The 18,505-nt window shown below is 47.8% G+C and overlaps 1 protein-coding gene across 9 annotated transcripts in view; it reads right to left on the reverse strand.

The window, feature by feature from the left end:
• Positions 1-902: 902 nt before the first annotated feature.
• ALOX5AP (arachidonate 5-lipoxygenase activating protein) overlaps positions 903-18,505 on the reverse strand; it is a 51,207-nt gene continuing 33,604 nt past the window's right edge. For all 9 annotated transcript variants that reach the window (XM_055541839.1, XM_055541840.1, XM_055541835.1 and 6 more), the window contains 4 exons: positions 16,320-16,419; positions 9,733-9,803; positions 6,730-6,811; positions 903-1,338 (listed from right to left, as the gene is read on the reverse strand). In XM_055541839.1, the coding sequence (XP_055397814.1) occupies positions 1,176-1,338; positions 6,730-6,811; positions 9,733-9,803; positions 16,320-16,419 (416 nt within the window). In that variant the 3' untranslated portion in view covers positions 903-1,175. The remainder of the gene's footprint in view (positions 1,339-6,729; positions 6,812-9,732; positions 9,804-16,319; positions 16,420-18,505) is intronic.

Here is an 18,505-nt window from a genome sequence, read left to right on the forward strand (position 1 = left end):
CATAATCAATTGCTTTATCTCATTATTCCTCACAGCACCTCCTAAGTCTGACACTGTTATTACCCCAATTTAGCACATGCAAAAGCTGAGGCTCAGGACTGAGGATGTGCGGGCAGGGGTCCAGCCCAGGGCTGGAACTCTGAAGAGTCTGGTCACTATGCCACACTGCCTCCTGTTCAGAGAGGGGCCCCTCATGGAAGGACTGATGCTGAAGATGAAGCTCCAAGTCTGTAGCCACCTGATGCAAAGAGCAGACTCATTGGAAAAGACCCTGATGCTGGGAAAGATTGAGAGATAGAGGAGAAGGGCACGACAGAGGAAGAGATGGTTGGATGGCATCACCAAGTCAATGGACCTGAGTTTGAGCAAACCCCGGTAGATAGTGAAGGGCAGTGAAGCCTGGCATGCTGCAGTCCATGGGGCCCCAAAGACTGAGCACAGCACAATATTCAAGAGCTGATGATTTAGTGGGGACCAGTGGTGCAGACTAAGAAACAGCTTGCCATCGTGGTATGAATTTGCTGCATTTGAGACATGCACAGGGTGCTATGGAGGGTCGGGGGCAACATTAGACCAATCTGGAGTTAGGGAAGGCATCTTGGAAAAGGCAGTCTTCAGTTGTGTCTTATTCATTTGTTTAGTGGTATTTATTTGCTCCTTAAAATTTTCCAAATAATATGCAAAAATATAAATAAGAGAGTAAAAAACATATCCAAAATTTCTTCACCCAGAGATACTCACAGTTGACCATTGGTGACCTTCCAGGAGTGTATATGTGTGTGTGTGTGTGTGTGTAGATAGCATATTTTTTATTATCATCATTAAGGTTGAGGAAAACAGCGCCTAGTTATTCAACTGTAGCAGTATACCCACCCAAAACTCAACCACCAGCCTCAAACATATGTCTGCATTTTATTTTAGGAAAACATAAACTGGGTCACAAAACGTCTTCAGAAAGCAGGATAAGTCACGAAACACACAGAAGGGATCTGAATTTGCAAATGTGGGGCCTCGGCCTTGTTCAGAGGGTGAGGCTGATGTGAAAATTTCCTCTTCCAGGAAAAGCGAGGTTCACTCAAGTTGCAAAGCCCAGCAGGTCATTAGATTTACAGCTTCTTTTAAATGGCTTCTAGGTATCGATTAGCTGAGCACACCACCCGCAATTCAGCAGAGAGTCAAGGGATGAGAAGGAGAGGGGAGATGGTGGTGGTGACGGTCTTGATGTAGTTTTCAAAGTCACTTCCGAAAAAGGCGATGAAGAAATAGTTGAGTATCCCAGCGAGGGACATGGCAAATAGGAACAGGATAATGCGTTTCCCAAATATGTAACCAGGCGTGCTGGAAAGGAAGGAGAGAGAAAATTGGAGAAGAGCACAAGTGACACCAATTTAACACAAAATATTATCGCTTTGAAATACATGGGGTTTAAAGGATACCTGGAGAAGGAAATGGCAACCCACTCCAGTATTCATGCCTGGAAAATCCCATGGACTGAGGAGCCTGGTGGGCTACAATCCATGGGGTTGCAAAGAGTCAGACACGACTGAGCAACTTCTGTGTGTGTGTGTGTGTGTGTGTGTGTGAAAGGATACCTCCTTTTACTCAAGAATGCTCCATTTACTTCATATGAAGGATGTCTTAGCTGCTGCTGCTGCTGCTGCTAAGTTGCTTCAGTCGTGTTCGACTCTGTGCAACTCCATAGACGGCAGCCAACCAGGCTCCCCCGTCCCTGGGATTCTCCAAGCAAGAACACTAGAGTGGGTGTCTTAGCTAGTATTAGTCATTGAATCTAGTTCAGAACCAAGCAAAAAGAGCCTTAAACCCATCACCATCAGGGCTCTGCTCTCTGGTTTCTCTGCGCCATGGGAATGCCAGCTCCTGGATGGTGTGAAGGTGGTGGCTTCCACTGGTAGCCGAGGTTCTGACCGGGCATTAGGGACCCATGGATTCACAAAGACCCTCTCAGGAATGCCTGTAAGAGCCATGCTGGCAGCTGTGTGTAATGCAGGATTTTCAGTGCCTCTATGTGAGAAGGGATGGTATACATGAACCAAGAAGCCTGGTGGATTCTAAGAGATGCTCTCGCATCCGAGGACTCAGTCTCCTGAGGCTGCCTGGGAATAACTCAAGTTCCCACTAATGAGAGCTGGCCTCCAGGGCTGGAAGGCAAGCCCTTACATATGAAGTGAATCAAGGAAGGGAGACTTTTTAGTACTGGATGATTTCGTCTCCTTCTCTCACAGGCTCTAAATCCCGCGCTGCTTGCACAGAGCACCCACTGGGGTCAGGAGTCATCTCTCCAGTGACACGTGACCACACCGCTGTGTTCAGCAGCTGCCCTGGTTCCCTCCTCTGTAGCATCCTTCTGTGATGGCTCTGGATGGTTCATTCCTGCAGCACTGGTATGTTTTGAAAGTTCAGCCAAGTGGGACACCAAGTGAAAAGTGAAAGTGTTACTCGCTCAGTCGTGTTGTACTCTTTGCAACCCTATGGACTGTAGTTCACCAGGCAAGAATACTGGAGTGGGGTGCCATGCCCTTCTCCAGAGGATTCTTCCTGAACCAGGGATTGAACCCGGGTCTCCTGCATTTGCAGGCAGATTCTTTACTGTCTGAGCCACCAGGGAAGCTCCTTGGATCACCAAGGCTGTTAGTTGCTAAGGCTGTTAGTAAAGACCCCAGCAAGGGGACTCCTTGGCACTCAGAAGGGCTCCCCAAGAACAGCCAACTCATCTAAACAGGTGCCTTAAGGCTGCCAGGCCCTTGCTTGCTATAATCTAGAGAGTACAATGTGGTATCCATAGGTTCAATGTTAGAAATTTGATCTTATTGAAAGGGACCCCAAAGGTTCATGATGCAACTCCTAGTTTTCCTGTGTCAAGAGTTTGAAAATAGTTTCACAGCTGAGTATCAACCTCCTCGCTCCTCACGGTGCTCCATGGACCAGCAGTACAGGACCTTGTTGGAAATGCAGATGCCCAGGTCCACTGGATCAGAACCCACACTGTGGACAAGCTCCCCCTGGGACTTGCAGGCATAGCAGGATCTGAGAGGCACCCCCAGTTGACAGCTCCCTGCTCCTTGGCCAGTGCATTCCTCTCTCCTTGGTTTCCTGCTTACAGTCCTGCTCATGAAGTGACCCATTCTAGCTCTTTGTTAGGGAAAAAAGTGTGGTCCCCAAGACAGTGTTCTGAGCGGAACTGTGCGTGTGCCCTGCCCCCACATTCATATGGTGTAGGCCTAAACCTCAGTACCTTAGAATGACTGCATTTAGAAAGAGGGTCTTTCAAGAGGTGATAATGGTAAAATGCGAACACTAGGTAGACCCTAACTCACTATAACCAGTGTTCTTATAAAAAGAGAAGGTCAAGGACTTCCCTGGTGGTCTAGTGGTTAAGACTCCATTCTTTCCAATGAAGGAAACTCCAAGCAAGGTGAAAACACAGCCTTCAAAATTGGAGAAAATAATAGCAAATGAAGCAACTGACAAAGAATTAATTTCAAAAATATACAAGCAACTTCTGCAGCTCAATTCCAGAAAAATAAGTGATCCAATCAAAAAATGGGCCAAAGAACTAGACAGACATTTCTCCAAAGAAGACATACAGATGATTAGCAAACACATGAAAAGATGCTCAACATCACTCATTATCAGAGAAATGCAAATCAAAACCACAATGAGGTACCATCTCACGCTGGTCAGAATGGCTGTTATCAAACAGTCTACAAACAATAAATGCTGGAGAGGGTGTGGAGAAAAGAGAACCCTCTTACACTGTTGGTGGGAATGCAAACTAGTACAGCCACTATGGAGAACAGTGTGGAGACTCCTTAAAAAACTGGAAATAGAACTGCCTTATGACCCAACAATCCCACTGCTGGGCATACACACCAAGGAAACCAGAATCGAAAGAGACACGTGTACCCCAATGTTCATCGCAGCACTGTTTCTAATAGCCAGGATATGGAAGCAACCTAGATGTCCATCAGCAGATGAATGGATAAGAAAGCTGTGGTGCATATACACAATGGAGTATTACTCAGCCATTAAAAAGAATACACTTGAATCAGTTCTAATGAGGTGGATGAAACTGGAGCCCATTATACAGAGTGAAGTAAGTCAGAAAGAAAAACACCAATACAGTATACTAACGCATATATATGGAATTTAGAAAGATGAATGATGACCCTATATGCGAGACAGCAAAAGAGACACAGATGCAAAGAATAGACTTTTGGACTCTGTGGGAGAAGGCGAGGGTAGGATGATTTGAGAGAATAGCATTGAAACATGTATATTATCATATGTGAAGTAGATCGCCAGTCTAGGTTCAATGCATGAGACAGGATGGTCAGGGCTGGTGCACTGGGATGACCCAGAGAGATGGGATGGGGAGGGTGGTGGGAGAGGGGTTCAGGATGGGGAACACATGTACACCCATGGCTGATTCATATCAATGTATAGCAAAAACCACCACAATATTGTAAAGTAATTAGCCTCCAATTAAAATAAATTAAAAAAAAAAAAACAGAAAAAAAAAACCTTCGTGCTTTCAATGCAGGGGGTGCAAGTTTGATCCCTGGTCAGGCGAGCTGGGATCTCACGCAGCCAATAAAAGTGTTTTTTAAAATTTTTTTAAAGAGGTTAGCAGGGTTTCCCTGGTAGCTCAGTGGTAAAGAATCCACCTGCCAGTGCAGGGGACATGGGTTCAATCCCTGATCTGGGAAGATCCCACATGCTGTGGAGTAACTAACCCCATGTGTCACAGCTATTCAAGCCCGTGCTCTAGAGCCCAGGAGCCACAACTACTGAGCCCAGGCACCGCACCTACTGAAGCCCACACACCCTAGAGCTGAACTGAGCTCCAGAATAAGAGAAGTCACCGTAATGAGAAGCCCACGCACCACAGCTAGAGAGTAACCCCTGCTCCCCGCTAGAGAAAAACCCGTGAAGCAACAAAGATTCAGCACAGCCAAAAATAAATAATAACTTTTAAAAAATGTTTTACAGAGAAGGTTACGACATAGACACACACAGTGGGAAGACCCTTGAGGACATAGGGAGAAGACGGCCAAGTACGAGCCAAGGAGAGAGGCCTCAGGAAAGAACAACCCTGCCATTGTCTTGATTTTGGACTGCCAGTCTCCAGAACGATAAGAAAAGACATATCTGTTATTTAAACACCCTGGTCTGCACGGAGCACTTTGTTCTGGCAGCCTCAAAGACAAATACAGAGAATTACCTGCTAGTGTTGGTCAAGAAGTGGAAAGAAAGTAAAGGAGTCTATTTTTTTTTTTTAAGCCAGAGAATAGAGGCTTCAGAGAAATTAAATTGTTAAAAGTCAAATATTGTAGTGAGTCAGATTTATCACATGAATGAGGCCACCATATGTTCATTACAGAAAGGAGGGAAAGTGATTTGTGAAGCTATTTCAGAACCTGTTCAAGATAAATCTGCGGTGAAGGATGAAACAGGAGTGCCTCCCGATGAAAGAGTGGTGTTCTTGGTGTGGGCAGGATGTTTCTAAGGACTCGAGGTGTAGCGGCCCTCAAGGAGGCGCTTCTCTGGGCCTTTAACTCTTCCCAGACAACTTCTCCAGGGATGTCACTGTCTTTGTCACTGCTGAAGAGGGCTCTCTGATCACTTCTCGGCCTTTTGGCTAAGATCAAGTGAAGGAGGAGGCTCTCTGAACTGGGTGGCCTTATCCACCAGAAAGTGAAAGTGAAGTTGCTCAGTTGTGTCTGACTCTTCTCAACCCATGGAACGCAGCCCACCAGGCTCCTCTGTCCGTGGGATTCTCCAGGCAAGAATACTGGAGTGGGTAGCCTTTCCCTTCTCCAGGGGATCTTCCCAACCCAGAGATTGAACCCAGGTCTCCCACACTGCAGGCAGATTCTTCACCAGCTGAGCCACAAGGGAAGCCCAAGAATCTGGGTAGCCTATCCCTTCTCCAGCAGATCTTCCCAATCCAGGAATCAAACGGGGGCAGCGGGAGGGCGCTATTGTGAGACATGGAGAGGGACAAGAAGTGGAATAGTTGGGTGGGCGCTGGGGCCAGCACGTAGGCAGCAGCCCCCGCAGCATCTTCCCCACCCTTGGAACCCATCGGCGATTCTGATCGCTCTGGAACTGGCGGCAAACTGTAACTCGAAACTTTCTTCTCTAAGTATCATCATTTACTTTACTAAAACCCAGCTTTCCCAACCCAGGTCTAAGGAAAGGACAATCGTCGCCTACACTGCCTCTGTCCGCCACCGGCAGACGTGTCTGACCTTCTCAACGTTCTTTCCGCAGGTCCCTGATGTCTGTTACTCAAGAGAACTTATCACAAGGTGCAAGCTTTAGTTCTCCTTCCCCTAGGCAAACAATGGCATGCTTCACTCGAGACAGGCTTTGGGAAGCCAGACAGGGGCATGTAATTCAAGGCCCAGATGCGGCAGGGTGGGAGTAGAGGCTGTGGTTTTGCAAGGCATGCTTTTAAAGCATCCTTTGGGAGCCCAGCACGACGTGGAGGAATTTTATTTTTTTTAATGGAAAAACTAGTCAAGGCCCCTAGCTGTATTTCCAGAACCAGCAAAGTTCAGGGAGGAAAAAGGATGAGGGATTGAAGTCGCCCTCCCCTCTCCAACCCCTCGTGGTCCCTCCCGGTCAGCGGAATATTGAATGACCACTCTTCCGGCTGGAAAGTGCCACTCCCTCCGTGGTTCTTACGCCGTCCCAGCGGCCTACCTCTGAGTTCTCTCCCCGAGGTAGCCAACAAAGTACTTCTGCCTCACGAATAGGTACATCAGTCCAGCAAAGGCAGCAGGAACTAAGGGGAGAAAGGACAACACCCGTGTTAGTGTCCTAGATGCCAAAACTAAGTACTAAGGGAACCCAGTACTAATACAGCCAATAGGTGATCAGTGTTGGTCGCAAAATCGAGCAGAGGCCTCAGCTTCTGCCAGTCAGGGCTGAAGTTCAGCAAAGAGCCAGGGACAGGAAGCATCCTGAGATCCTTAAGAATAGTCACGCTACCTTGTGTTGGCATCACAGTGTCGTTTCATACAAAGTCTTTTCATACCCGTCATCTAATCTGAATCCTTTTCACATGACTGGTACCATCTTTTTCTTTATTATGTATTTATTGTATCTTTGGCTGTGCCGGGTCTTCCTTGCTGTACCTGGACTTTCTCTAGTTACGGCAAGTGGGGATTCTTCTCTAGTTGCCGTGAATGGGCTTCTCATTGTGGTGGCTTCTCATGTTTCAGGCGCACAGGCTCAGTAATTGAGGCACACAGTCTGTGCAGCGTGCTGGATCTTCCTGGAGCAGGGATCAAACCTGTGCCCCCTGCACTGGCAGGCGCATCCTTAGCCACTGAACCACCAGGGAAGTCTTGGTATGGTCTTTTCTATTTCCAGATGTGGAAACATGGATTCCAGCAGTCAAGGGACTTGTGTAAGATTGTCAGCTGGTAGGTGCACGTACATGTGTGTGTGTGTGTGTAGGAGGAAAGCTAGACTTGCTCCCAGAGCCCTGCTCTGAAGTTGGTCCTTACAAAGTACACCCTTCACCTATGGACATCCGGGAATCATGATGCTCAACGTTTTCTGAACAATTGCTACGGTTTAGGAAAGATCTCTAGGGAAAGAAATGCCCTTTGCATTCCAACACTGTGAGGTATACACACAAGTTAAACAACCCCATGGAGTCCTGAGCGCTTGGAGCCAAGAGTTGGAAACCCAGCCCTAGCAGGACTGTTACGATCAGGAGCTAATGCTTAACTCATTCTATTAATACATTTGACAAAGGGCTGATTACACTTTTCCTACCTATCAGGAATTACTATGAGGGTGAAACAGAAGTATGGATATAAAAGTTCTTCAAAACCCGCCCCCTGCAGCGTTATTCAAATACCAAATAAAGCACATTAACTGAGCACTTGTTATGTGTCAGGCAGCGCTCCAGGCACTTTGGGTACTCGGGTCCCTAATCCTCTCTTCTCTGATGGTTCCAAAGTTGTGACAACTCACAGCTGTCTTGGACAAGGATATTCCTGGTTGGTCCCTTCCAGAAGGCTCTGAGCTAACTTATTGGCCCACCTTTCTGTCACCAGGAACTGAACCGAACATGAGCTGATAGAAATCAGGGTGCAAAGTGACTGAACTCACTGCCCCTATTTGGGGGTCAGTGCCTGCCCCTGGCGTGGACCTGAGCTGCTTGAAACACCAGGAGGAATGTTGTGCGTTCAAAACCAGGCTCTAAAATTCTCAGGTTTGAGCAGGTTCCCCTGAAGTTTGGGCTCCTGCTCTGTAATGTGGTGGGTTTAGGCTGGTATTCCTTTCACCTGAAAAATTATCCAATCTAACATATTTATAGGAAATGACTATTACACCAAACAGGAGTGACTGACTGTTTTTCTCCTGGCAATGCCAACACTTGTTTTGGCAGAAAATGCTTATTTTCAGGCCCTGAAACCTTTTTCAACTCCCTTTATCCAACCAGAATAACTCCAGATTCATCTCTATCAAGTATCATCTAAGAAGACATAAAAGGAATCATAACTCCTACTCTAAGTGTAGTTTGGCTTCATTTTCCAGGTGATGCCAGACATGTTTCTTATTTAACTGAGGATAGAAAGTGGGAGATTAAGACACGTTTCCTGACAGCCTTATGGATCACGTCGTGCTCCTGAAGTGGTTTATGCTCCCAGCCTTCACCTCTCTCCTCTCTCATTGCACCTGATTCTCTTCCTTCATGGCGTGTCTCACTCTTGGCAACAAACTTATCCATTCATTTATTTTCTGTGGTCCATCTCGCCAACTGCTGTGTGCTTTGCCACCATCTCTGTCTTATTTACTGCTGTGTATCCAGGGAACAGGGCTTGGCACATAGTAGGTGTTCAGTGTATATTTTTATGGAAATGAATAAAGTAAGAGGACACATGTGAAAAACCCAGGATTTATCCTGAAACCCCTGGGAGTCCGTTCTGGCTCTGTTATCCACCAGCTGAGCAACCTTGAATAAGTCACTTATCTCCCTGAGTCCAAGGATCCTCAAAAGTAACAACAGGGGCAACAGTGTCCACTTTACATACTTTATTGCGTGAGTGACCACAATAAGGATGAAATCATCTCTCACAGGACACTGGCAGCCTTTTCTCTCACACGGCTGGGCCACAGCGTGGAAGCCGGCCTGGTCACACCAGACCTTCAGCAGACACAAGGCCAGTCTCCAAAGTGGACCAAAAATACCACTTGGTTGCCACTTAATTTTAAATCAGTTTTGGGAATCCAACTTGCTGAAGTCAAGACTGTGGGCTGCTGAGGACCAGGGAGGCTGGAGACCTCAACCCATGCCGGAAGGAGGAGCACTATGCAGAAGGCAATGAGCAGTCAGCCAGATGACGGTCGCCCAGAACAGACACCTCGCGCTCTCATTCAGAATGCCCTTGTGTCTGAGCTCATGCTGCTTAAGGCTTCTGAGTCACATTTAGCCTGAAACCACCCTTGTCAGTGCAGCCGCTCTCAACCAGCCACCAGGGAGCCAGCATTAGCCATGCATTACCGCCGGGCCCCGCGCTGGCACCCCGCCCGCTGGCTCACAACCTTCAGAGGGTCTCACGTCTCCAGAGCTTTGCAGACTGGAGCTGGAGGGCAGACAAAGTCTTTTCAACAAAAAAGCCTACACTCGGACCACTTGGTGACACACATTTTGGAGCGAGCATACACAAGGAGAAAAGCCCAGGTTACCTTGGCTGCAGAGAAGCCCGGCGCTCCAGAGCATGACGAGGAAGGTGGGGTAGGCATCCACACAGTTCTGGCTGCAGAATAAATAAACAAGGGGAAAAAAATCAGAGACGCAGTTTAGTCTGAAAATTACCTGAAACCCCAAATAATAATCACTGTCTTGCAAGGCAGGCTTCCCAGGTGGCCCTAGTGGTAAAGAACCCGCCTACCATGCAAGAGACATAAGAGATGTGGGTTCAATCCCTGGGTCAGGAAGATCCCCGGCAGGAGGGCATGGCAACCCACTCTGGTATTCTTGCCTGGAGCCTAGCAGACATGGACAGAAGAGCCTGGCAGGCTGTAGTTCATAGGGTCACACAGAGTCAGATACAACAGGTGACTTAGCACACACGCGCACACGTCTCACAAGGCATGGACTCCATTCATAATTCCTCTGACCTCCAGAAACAGACAGCAGGTAGAGCAGACACAAGCTTGGAATCCATCTACACCCTTCCCCAGTGAAGCCATTTCTTGATGGATTCTCCTTGGCAGGGGTCCTGCTCCCGGCTATGCCAAAGCACTACTTAGAATTGAAAAGTGAGTGACCCGGACATCAGGGCTGGGTGGCAGTCAGGGTGGGGTCAAGAGAGGGACCCGACCAAGTAGGCCCCTCCAAGTAGACCTTCAGGTCAGACACACAAGTCAGCTCAGACACGTGGGCCAAGCTGAGGAAGGACAGGTTAGCCCCCACATTACAGGAGCCAGGATGGATTCGACAAAGGTGGTGCTCAGGGAGTTATCCTGCTGACGGCTTTGTCAGGGCGCAGCCCTGGCCCCTGCGCCAGGGTCTGACACCCTTGATCTCCTTTACGCTCATGGCAATCCTGCCAGTACACGCAGTAACTGCACGGTTTCCTGTGGCTTCTGGGACAAGTAGCCACAAACTCAGAGGGTTAGGACAAATGTATTATCTGCAGGTCAGAAGTCTGAAGTCAGTCTCGATGGACCAAAATGAAGATGTCAGCATTGCTACATCCCTTCTGGAGGTGCACTGCTTCTGTCTCTTTGCCTTTCCCAACTTCTAGAGGCCACCTGTGTTCCTTAGTTCAGCGCCCCATCCAACCTGAAAGCCAGCCATGGTTGATTACGTCTTTGCAACCCCAGCTCTTCTGCCTTCTTCTTGAACTTCTGAAGGACCTTTGCAATGACATTGGTCCCACCCAGATAACCCCGAATAGTCTCTTTATTTAAACTCAACTACTTAGCAACCTTAACTCCCCTTGCCATGTAACATAACCTATTCACGTGTTCCTGGGATCAGGATGTGAACATCTTTGGGAGTCATTCTTCTGCCTACCACAATGTTCTCATGTGTCAGATGAGAAACTGAATCTTGGAGAAGCTGAAGATAACTTACCCAGGGTCACCCAGCTACAGAGTAGCAAAGCCAGGACTTAATACGACTCTAAAACCAGGACTGTTACCTCTTCAACCCTACAGGCACACCTTGGAGATAGCATGGGTTGAGCTCCGGACGACCACAATGAAGCAAACACCGCAGTAACACAACTCACAGGAATGTTCTGGTTTCCCAGTGCACATAAAAGTTATGTTTATGCTACACTGCAGCCCAGTAAGTGCGCCATAGCATGATCTCTAAAACACAAGGCACATTCCTAATGACAAATATTTTATTGCTAAAAAATGCTATCCATCATCTGACGATGTAGGACCACAAATTTTCAGCTGGTGAAAAACACAGTATCTGTGAAGTACGATAAAACGAGGTATGCCTGCACTCAATTAAATAGTGAGTGTCCTCTTGAAAAGCTTCAGTTGAGATCAGGACAATCTCTCCGGACATCCATGGAAACACAGCATAGCAAGACCCAGAAGGATGAACAGGGAAAGGCGATGCAACAAAGCGGGAGGGGCACAGGATGAGGACTGGTCCCCAACCTGACATTAACCAGCTGTTCGTCATTGGCAAAGCAATTTCTCTGGACTTGGATTCCTTACTAGTAAAACCAAGAGACGAATAATAATAACTCTGAGATCCACTTAAGCACCAACAGTCGATGGTCTAATGTACCGGTTCTCAAGGTGTGGTCCCTGGATCAGCTGTATCAGAATTACCAGGGACCTTCTTAAAAATGTAAATGTTAATGCCTTCCTTGGACCTACAGAATTAAAAATTCTGGGGGCTGCCCAGTAAGATTTTAAAGAGCCCTCCAGGTGATTCTGATGCACGCTCAAGTTTGAGAACCAGTGGTCTAAGGTAATTCAAACTACAGAGGTAAACTCAAAGATGCAATTTTCTTCAGACTTACCTGGCAGTTCAGTGGTTAAAACTGTGCTTCCAATACAAGGGTTGCAGATTCAACCCCTGGTCAGTGAACTAAGACCCCACCTGCTGTGCAGTGCAGCCAAAAAGGTATTAAAAAAACGTAATCTTCAAAACACATTTGGCCTTTTATCCAAATTCCTTTCTTAGAATCTTCCTCTGGCAGCTTCTTGATGTGTGTCTCATGATTTTGCTCCTGAATATCAACCTTCAAATTGATAGGGGCTCTCGATTCAGTTAGAATGATCAGCCTTTGGTCTGTCCCTTACAGAGCCCCCAGGGAGGCTGGGCTGTGTTCCTGGCCACAGGGGCCTTCATGTCTTTCTGATGGTCACAAATTCTTTACTGGAGAACTTGACAAGTAGAAAAGATAAGAAACCAATGTATCCTGTCCTGGGATATGGGCATGGGGGAACCAAAAAAGCCTGCTGACTCTCTAGGTACTCTGGACACCCAGAACTTCCACTGACTTATGAACACAGTAATAATTCCAAAGGACAGGAGCCCCTTAAAGATCTACCATTTGGGGTGAAGCACTTAGTGAATAAAAGCTTCTTGATTAGGGTGAAAGAGGAGAGTGAAAAAGTTGGCTTAAAGTTTAACATTCAAAAAAACGAAAATCATGGCATCAGGTTCCATCACTTCATGGCAAATAGATGGGGAAAAAGTAGGAATAGTGGCAGATTGTATTTTCTTGGGCACCAAAATCACTGTGGATGGTGACTGCAGCTGTGAAATTAAAAGACGTTTGCTCCTTGGAAGAAAAGCTATGACAAACCTAGACAGTGTATTAAAAAGTAGAGACATCACTTTGCCAACAAAGGTCTGTCTAGTCAAACCTATGGCTTTTCCAGTAGTCATGTATGGATGTGAGTTGGACCATAAAGAAGGCTGAGCACTGAATAATTGATGTTTATGAACTGCAGTGCTAGAGAAGACTCTTGAAAGTCCCTTGGACAGCAAGAAAATCAAACCAGTCAATTCTACAGGAAATCAACACTGAATATTCATTGGAAGGTCTGATGTTGAAGCTGAAGCTCCAATACTTTGGCCACATGATGAAAAGAGCCAATTCACTGGAAAAGATCCCAAGGCTGGGAAAGAGTGAGGGCAAGAGGAGAAAGGGACAACAGAGGATGAAGTGATTGGATGGCATCGCAGACTCAATGGACATGAGTTTGAACAAACTCCAGGAGATAGTTAAAGAAAAGTCTGGTGTGCTGCAGTCTACAGGGTCACAAAGAATCGGACACAACTTAGCAACTTAGAATGTGTGCATGTAACTGAATCACTTTGCTGTATGCTTGAAACTAACACAACATTGTAAATCAACTCTATTTCAATAAGACTTTAAATTAATTAATTAATGAAGCACATATCATTAATAACAGTAATAGGATCAATACCAGTCAATAGAACCAATGTAGATGGATCGCGTTCAAATCACTGGACAAGTCCATGGTACTTAGAAGTGAGCCTAGGGTGAGAGGAGCAGGGGAGAAGAAACCTTAGGGTGTCATTTACTAAAATGCATTTTTGTGAGACACCAAACCTTTGATATGCTTTTTTTTTTTAAGGAGGGTTTTCTGCAGTTCAATAAGACCTCCCCTTCTTGGAGAACCAAGCATCACAGTGTCTCTTAGCACTTTAAAGGGTCTCAAAAGTCTTGCTGTGGGGAACCTGTTTCCCTGTCACACCTGTTAACAGCCCACGAACTTGTAACCTATGGGACCCATTTTGGAAAATTACACACCTCCAGAGACCCATCTTCTCTCCACAGTCTGTGCTCACCGGCACCCCTGGGGAAGAATCTTAGGTCCCTTAACTGAGACTTTTCTCCAAAAATCAAACTTTGACTGCCCTGCCTGTACTCATCAGCTGGGAATAGAGCTTCAACCTATGTGTTAAACACAAGATAAGACAGTCAAGGTCCTTTTCTCTCTCAAAATCAGGCTCAGCTCTGCCCTCAAGGGAGATAGGTGGTAGGGCAGCTGATTAACCAAACTCCATTCTGAACTAACAGCATAACCTGGCTGGGATGTCTTGTTTATCGACAGCCCCCAAATCTTGAACAGTCTATATCAGTCCACAGCCAAATGTTATGCTGAAAAACATGCATTAGTCTTTTCAGTCCACCAGCATCATTTATTCTTTATGCTATCTTCCCTTTCTATGGTCTCTAAACATTTACTATCCCACACTCCATCAACCAAGACTTTTGATGGTATAAGCCTACGACAGGTACATTTATGTACAAATTATACACACATATGCCTCTCGATCTGTATATTAAAACTGAGTAAAGCTTAGTTTCCTATAGATAGCAACCGTAAATACATGTTCTCTTCTTTTCGCATCCCCATGGCTCATCTCACACCCCTTTTGGGTGCTTTTGGAGGCCCGTGGGGAAGCTCTCATTGCGGATGACTTTCTTCCTGGTAGCTTCCTGGCCGAGGCGCTCAGACCGGAGGCCCTGGGGGTGGCCAGCAGGCAGTAACAACCACTGCATTATCTCCAAAGCCTTCCACAACCCACCTCAGGCACACACAGGGTACTGCAAGCTGGCCAGGGAGGAAGTGGTCTTTGTAACAGAACCACGGCAGTGTCTGGATGACCTTTATCTTACAGAAAATTCTCCTCTACCCCTGCCATAGGTACAACTTCTCCACAGCTCACTCTCCTCCCCTCGGTCTCCTTCACCTCTCTTGAAGGGTAAATAGGAAAGTCAGGACCCCCAGGCAGCACTGATTGCCCACCACTCTCCTCTAGCATCTTCTGATCTCAGGGACTGCACGCCATTGCAGAATTTCCAAACTGTCTTTCAAATGACAGCATAGCCTCCCCCATAGGGCACTTCCACAATCCGGAGGCTGGCCATGGGGACCAGGTGTCAGTGCGGTGGCTTCATCTTCTTCTTCTTTTTTTAATTTATTTTTATTTATTTGGTTGCTCCGGGTCTTAGTTGCAGCATGTGGGATCTAGCTTCCTGACCAGGGACCAAACCCGGGTCCCTTGCATTGAGAGTGCTAAGTCTTAACCACCAGGGCAGTCCCATGGCAGCTTCTGAGAAGGAGAGCTGGTTCACTCCTAGAAGAAAAGGCAAAAACCAGGCGGTCTGGCCTGCTGTGGCTCTTCCTCATTGCTGGCAAGATGGAAGCTTAACTTCCCACCTGGCACAGAGAAATTCCCCTGCCCCCACTTCTCCAATACTGACCAGCTGTGTTCATAGGAGCACAGTGCTGCTGGTGAGAATGCAGTGATCTGGGTGGGAAGAAGCTTCCCATTCCAGTCTGTCTGTAGAACACGATTCCTGGTTTTTGGATTCCATTTTCAAGGAGGTTCTGGCACCATCTCCAGTGGAGCACCCTGTCTTTGCTCCTCTCCGCCAGCCCCTGCACATGGCACAGAAGGGCTGGGGGTGCCCCACACACGGTCCCCACCTCCTATAAATGTAAACATCTTACATGGTTTAAAGCCACACCTTTCGACTTATCCCTACCCTTCTAGAACTTTCCTTGTGTGGCTCTAAGCCCCGTTTTAGAAGGCTCTCTGGGGAATATAAAAGTCACCTCCAAGCCGAGACTGAAGGCCAGCTCCCTGGCAGCTTGGGGCTACAGCCACCCTTCCTAACAAGCATGGAGAGGCCCACCACAGGCTGATGCCTGAACCCTTTGTCTAAATGCATTTGACAGAGAGGAAAAATGAGTGTTTGAATAACACCATTCAGATTTGCATCCCAAATAGCATCCCTCCTCCTTCCCTGAGTTGTTCAGGTGTTTTCTAGCAACCTTTCCCTGCAGAAGTAAAGAAGGAGAGATAGAAAAGCAAGTGCATAGTCCCCTCATGCTCTCTGTCCTGATCGCTCCAGGAGACCAGGCTTAGGTGTCTGCGGGGCAGCAGGCAGCTGCCTGCCAGTCCTGCCTGTTGCTTCTGATGCCAGCTGGTGAGTAATGGCTGGTTTGCACGGTGGCACCTCGAGACTAACCCCCCAGGAAATTGGTCAACTCCGTGACCGAATGACTGGCTGAGAGGTTTCCTGACCAGGCAGGAGCTGTAGGTCTACTCCCCCACCCCCAACACCTCTGCTTCCTCTCTTCAAACACCAGCACCTGCTAAGATGATGAAAAGTACCCCCAAAGTCTCCCAGGTGAAGTTCAAGCTTCCCTGGAACCCATCCACTCCCCCCCACCGCCACACCCCAGCCTCCAGAAGGTTGTCCCAGGCCCACTCCGGGTCAAAGAGCAGTGTCAGAGTTTGGACTCACTTGGCAGTGTAGACCCGCTCAAAGGCCAGCGTCCCAGTCCTCTGGAAGCTCCGCCCATTGTGGGTCTTGCTTTCGTGCTCCACCTTGTGGGCAAAGAACCCTGCCAGAAGGAAAGGTTTGGATTTATAATGAGAACGTATCCCGAGCCTGGTATCTTAATATTTTTCCTGGAACATTAAATGTTTCCTTCTCTCGACCTCTAAACAGCCCTAATTGTCCTCCATCAAATGTCACTGAGCACAAAGGTATTCAGCAGCAGCTGCTGCTGCTAAGTCGCTTCAGTCGTGTCCGACTCTGTGCGACCCCAGAGACGGCAGCCCACCAGGCTCCCCTGTCCCTGGGATTCTCCAGGCATGAACACTGGAGTGGGTTGCCATTTCCTTCTCCAATGCATGAAAGTGAAAAGTCAAAGTGAAGTCACTCAATCGTGTCTGACTCCTAGCGACCCCATGGACTGCAGCCTACCAGGCTCCTCCGTCCATGGGATTTTCCAGGCAAGAGTACTGGAGTGGGGTGCCATTGCCTTCTCTGATTCAGCAGCTACTCTTGACTAATTGCTACATTTGGTATTGGTGAGGCAATTGTGAGCAAGACACACCCCCAACTTTCAAGGAGGCTACCACCAGAAGAAATAGACAACTGAGTAAAGAAAGGCCTACAGAGAGACGTGTGCTGAGACTGAGTGAGAACTTGGAGCCATCGAGGGTCAAAGAGGGGTAAAAATTCAGTGTTTGGGTCACAGAAGGACTCCTGGAGGGAGTGACATGTAAGATAAAACCTGAAGGACAAGCAGATGGAGGGGGCCGGGGACAGCTGAGAAGACCACTTCACTCTATCGGAATGGAATATGCAGAGGTCCAGCAGCAAGACCCTCTGGGGTTAGTATATCCAGTTGACTGGGAGACAGCGGGTGGGGGGCAGTAATGGGGAGTATTAACCTGGTAGAATTGGAGAAGGCAATGGCAACCCACTCCAGTACTTTTGCCTGGAAAATCCCATGGACGGAGGAGCCTGGTAGGCTGCAGTCCATGGGGTCGCTAAGAGTCGGGCACGACTGAGCAACTTCACTTTCACTTTTCACTTTCATGCATTGGAGAAGGAAATGGCAACCCACTCCCGTATTCTTGTATGGAGAATCCCAGGGACAGAGGAGCCTAGTGGGCTGCTGTCTATGGGGTCACACAGAGTTGGACACGACTGAAGCGACTTAGCAGAAGCAGAATTACAAATGAGGCCGAAGAGAGGCAGGCAGTGAATTGCTCTTTCAATGCCATTTCTCTGTTATCACTCGCCGTGTGCCAGACATTCAGCTTGTATCAGAGAACAAAACACACACACAGAGCCTTGGCCTCAGGAGCTTATGTTCCAGCGAGGATACAAGGAGAGGAGACAGATCATACACAGTAAACAATATGCAAGAATTAAAATCACACGGTGTGCCGAGCTGTGGACAAAAACGAAGGCGGAGCAGGGCAGGGGCCTCCAGGAGTGCTGGTCAGGGTGGCCAGGAGGAGCCTCAAGGAAAAAGTGGTAAGTGAGCCAAGGCTGAGCAGATGGTGGCAGGGACGTAGCCCTCAGACCAGCAGCGTGACCATGACCTTGAGGAGAGCCACATTAAGAACTTCTGAGTTTATTGCCATCTTGAGGAAACATGGAGTTACAGACAGGTGTAAGCTGATGAATGGCTTCACCAGAAAGCCACTCTGTCCTAGCGTGGTGAGGGTGTAGAGGGGTGAGACCCAGGACAGGGGGAAAGACAGCAGGGAGCGGGTGAGGGTGATGGCTGTGGGATGCAGAGATGCTGGGAGACAGAGTCTGTCTTGTCTACAGGCTGGATGATGCGGAGGGGGGAACATGGTCTCTCCTTCCCTCTCGCTCTTTCCCCCTTTCTCTTTCTCTCTCTCCCATCCCTATTTTATTCCTTTCCTCCTATTTCAAGAGTGAAAAAAGGAAAAAGGGTGACAGTCAGGTATCTCACTCACAGGATTTCTTTTTATCAGCTTCACATTAGCCTCCTTGAAAAGACCTGAAAAGGATGCCTCATCCATTGTGTCCATGGATAAAAGCCTCGTGATTTGCTTTTTGGTGAAAGCACATTCCTCTCCTAGGGCTGTGCCCACACCGGGCAGAGCCGCAGGGCTGGCTTCATTATGGCACTCTGGTGGACGCCGGACCCATGCTCTGTG

Source organism: Bubalus kerabau, chromosome 12 (assembly GCF_029407905.1).
Source record: "Bubalus kerabau isolate K-KA32 ecotype Philippines breed swamp buffalo chromosome 12, PCC_UOA_SB_1v2, whole genome shotgun sequence".
Lineage (NCBI taxonomy): Eukaryota > Metazoa > Chordata > Mammalia > Artiodactyla > Bovidae > Bubalus > Bubalus kerabau.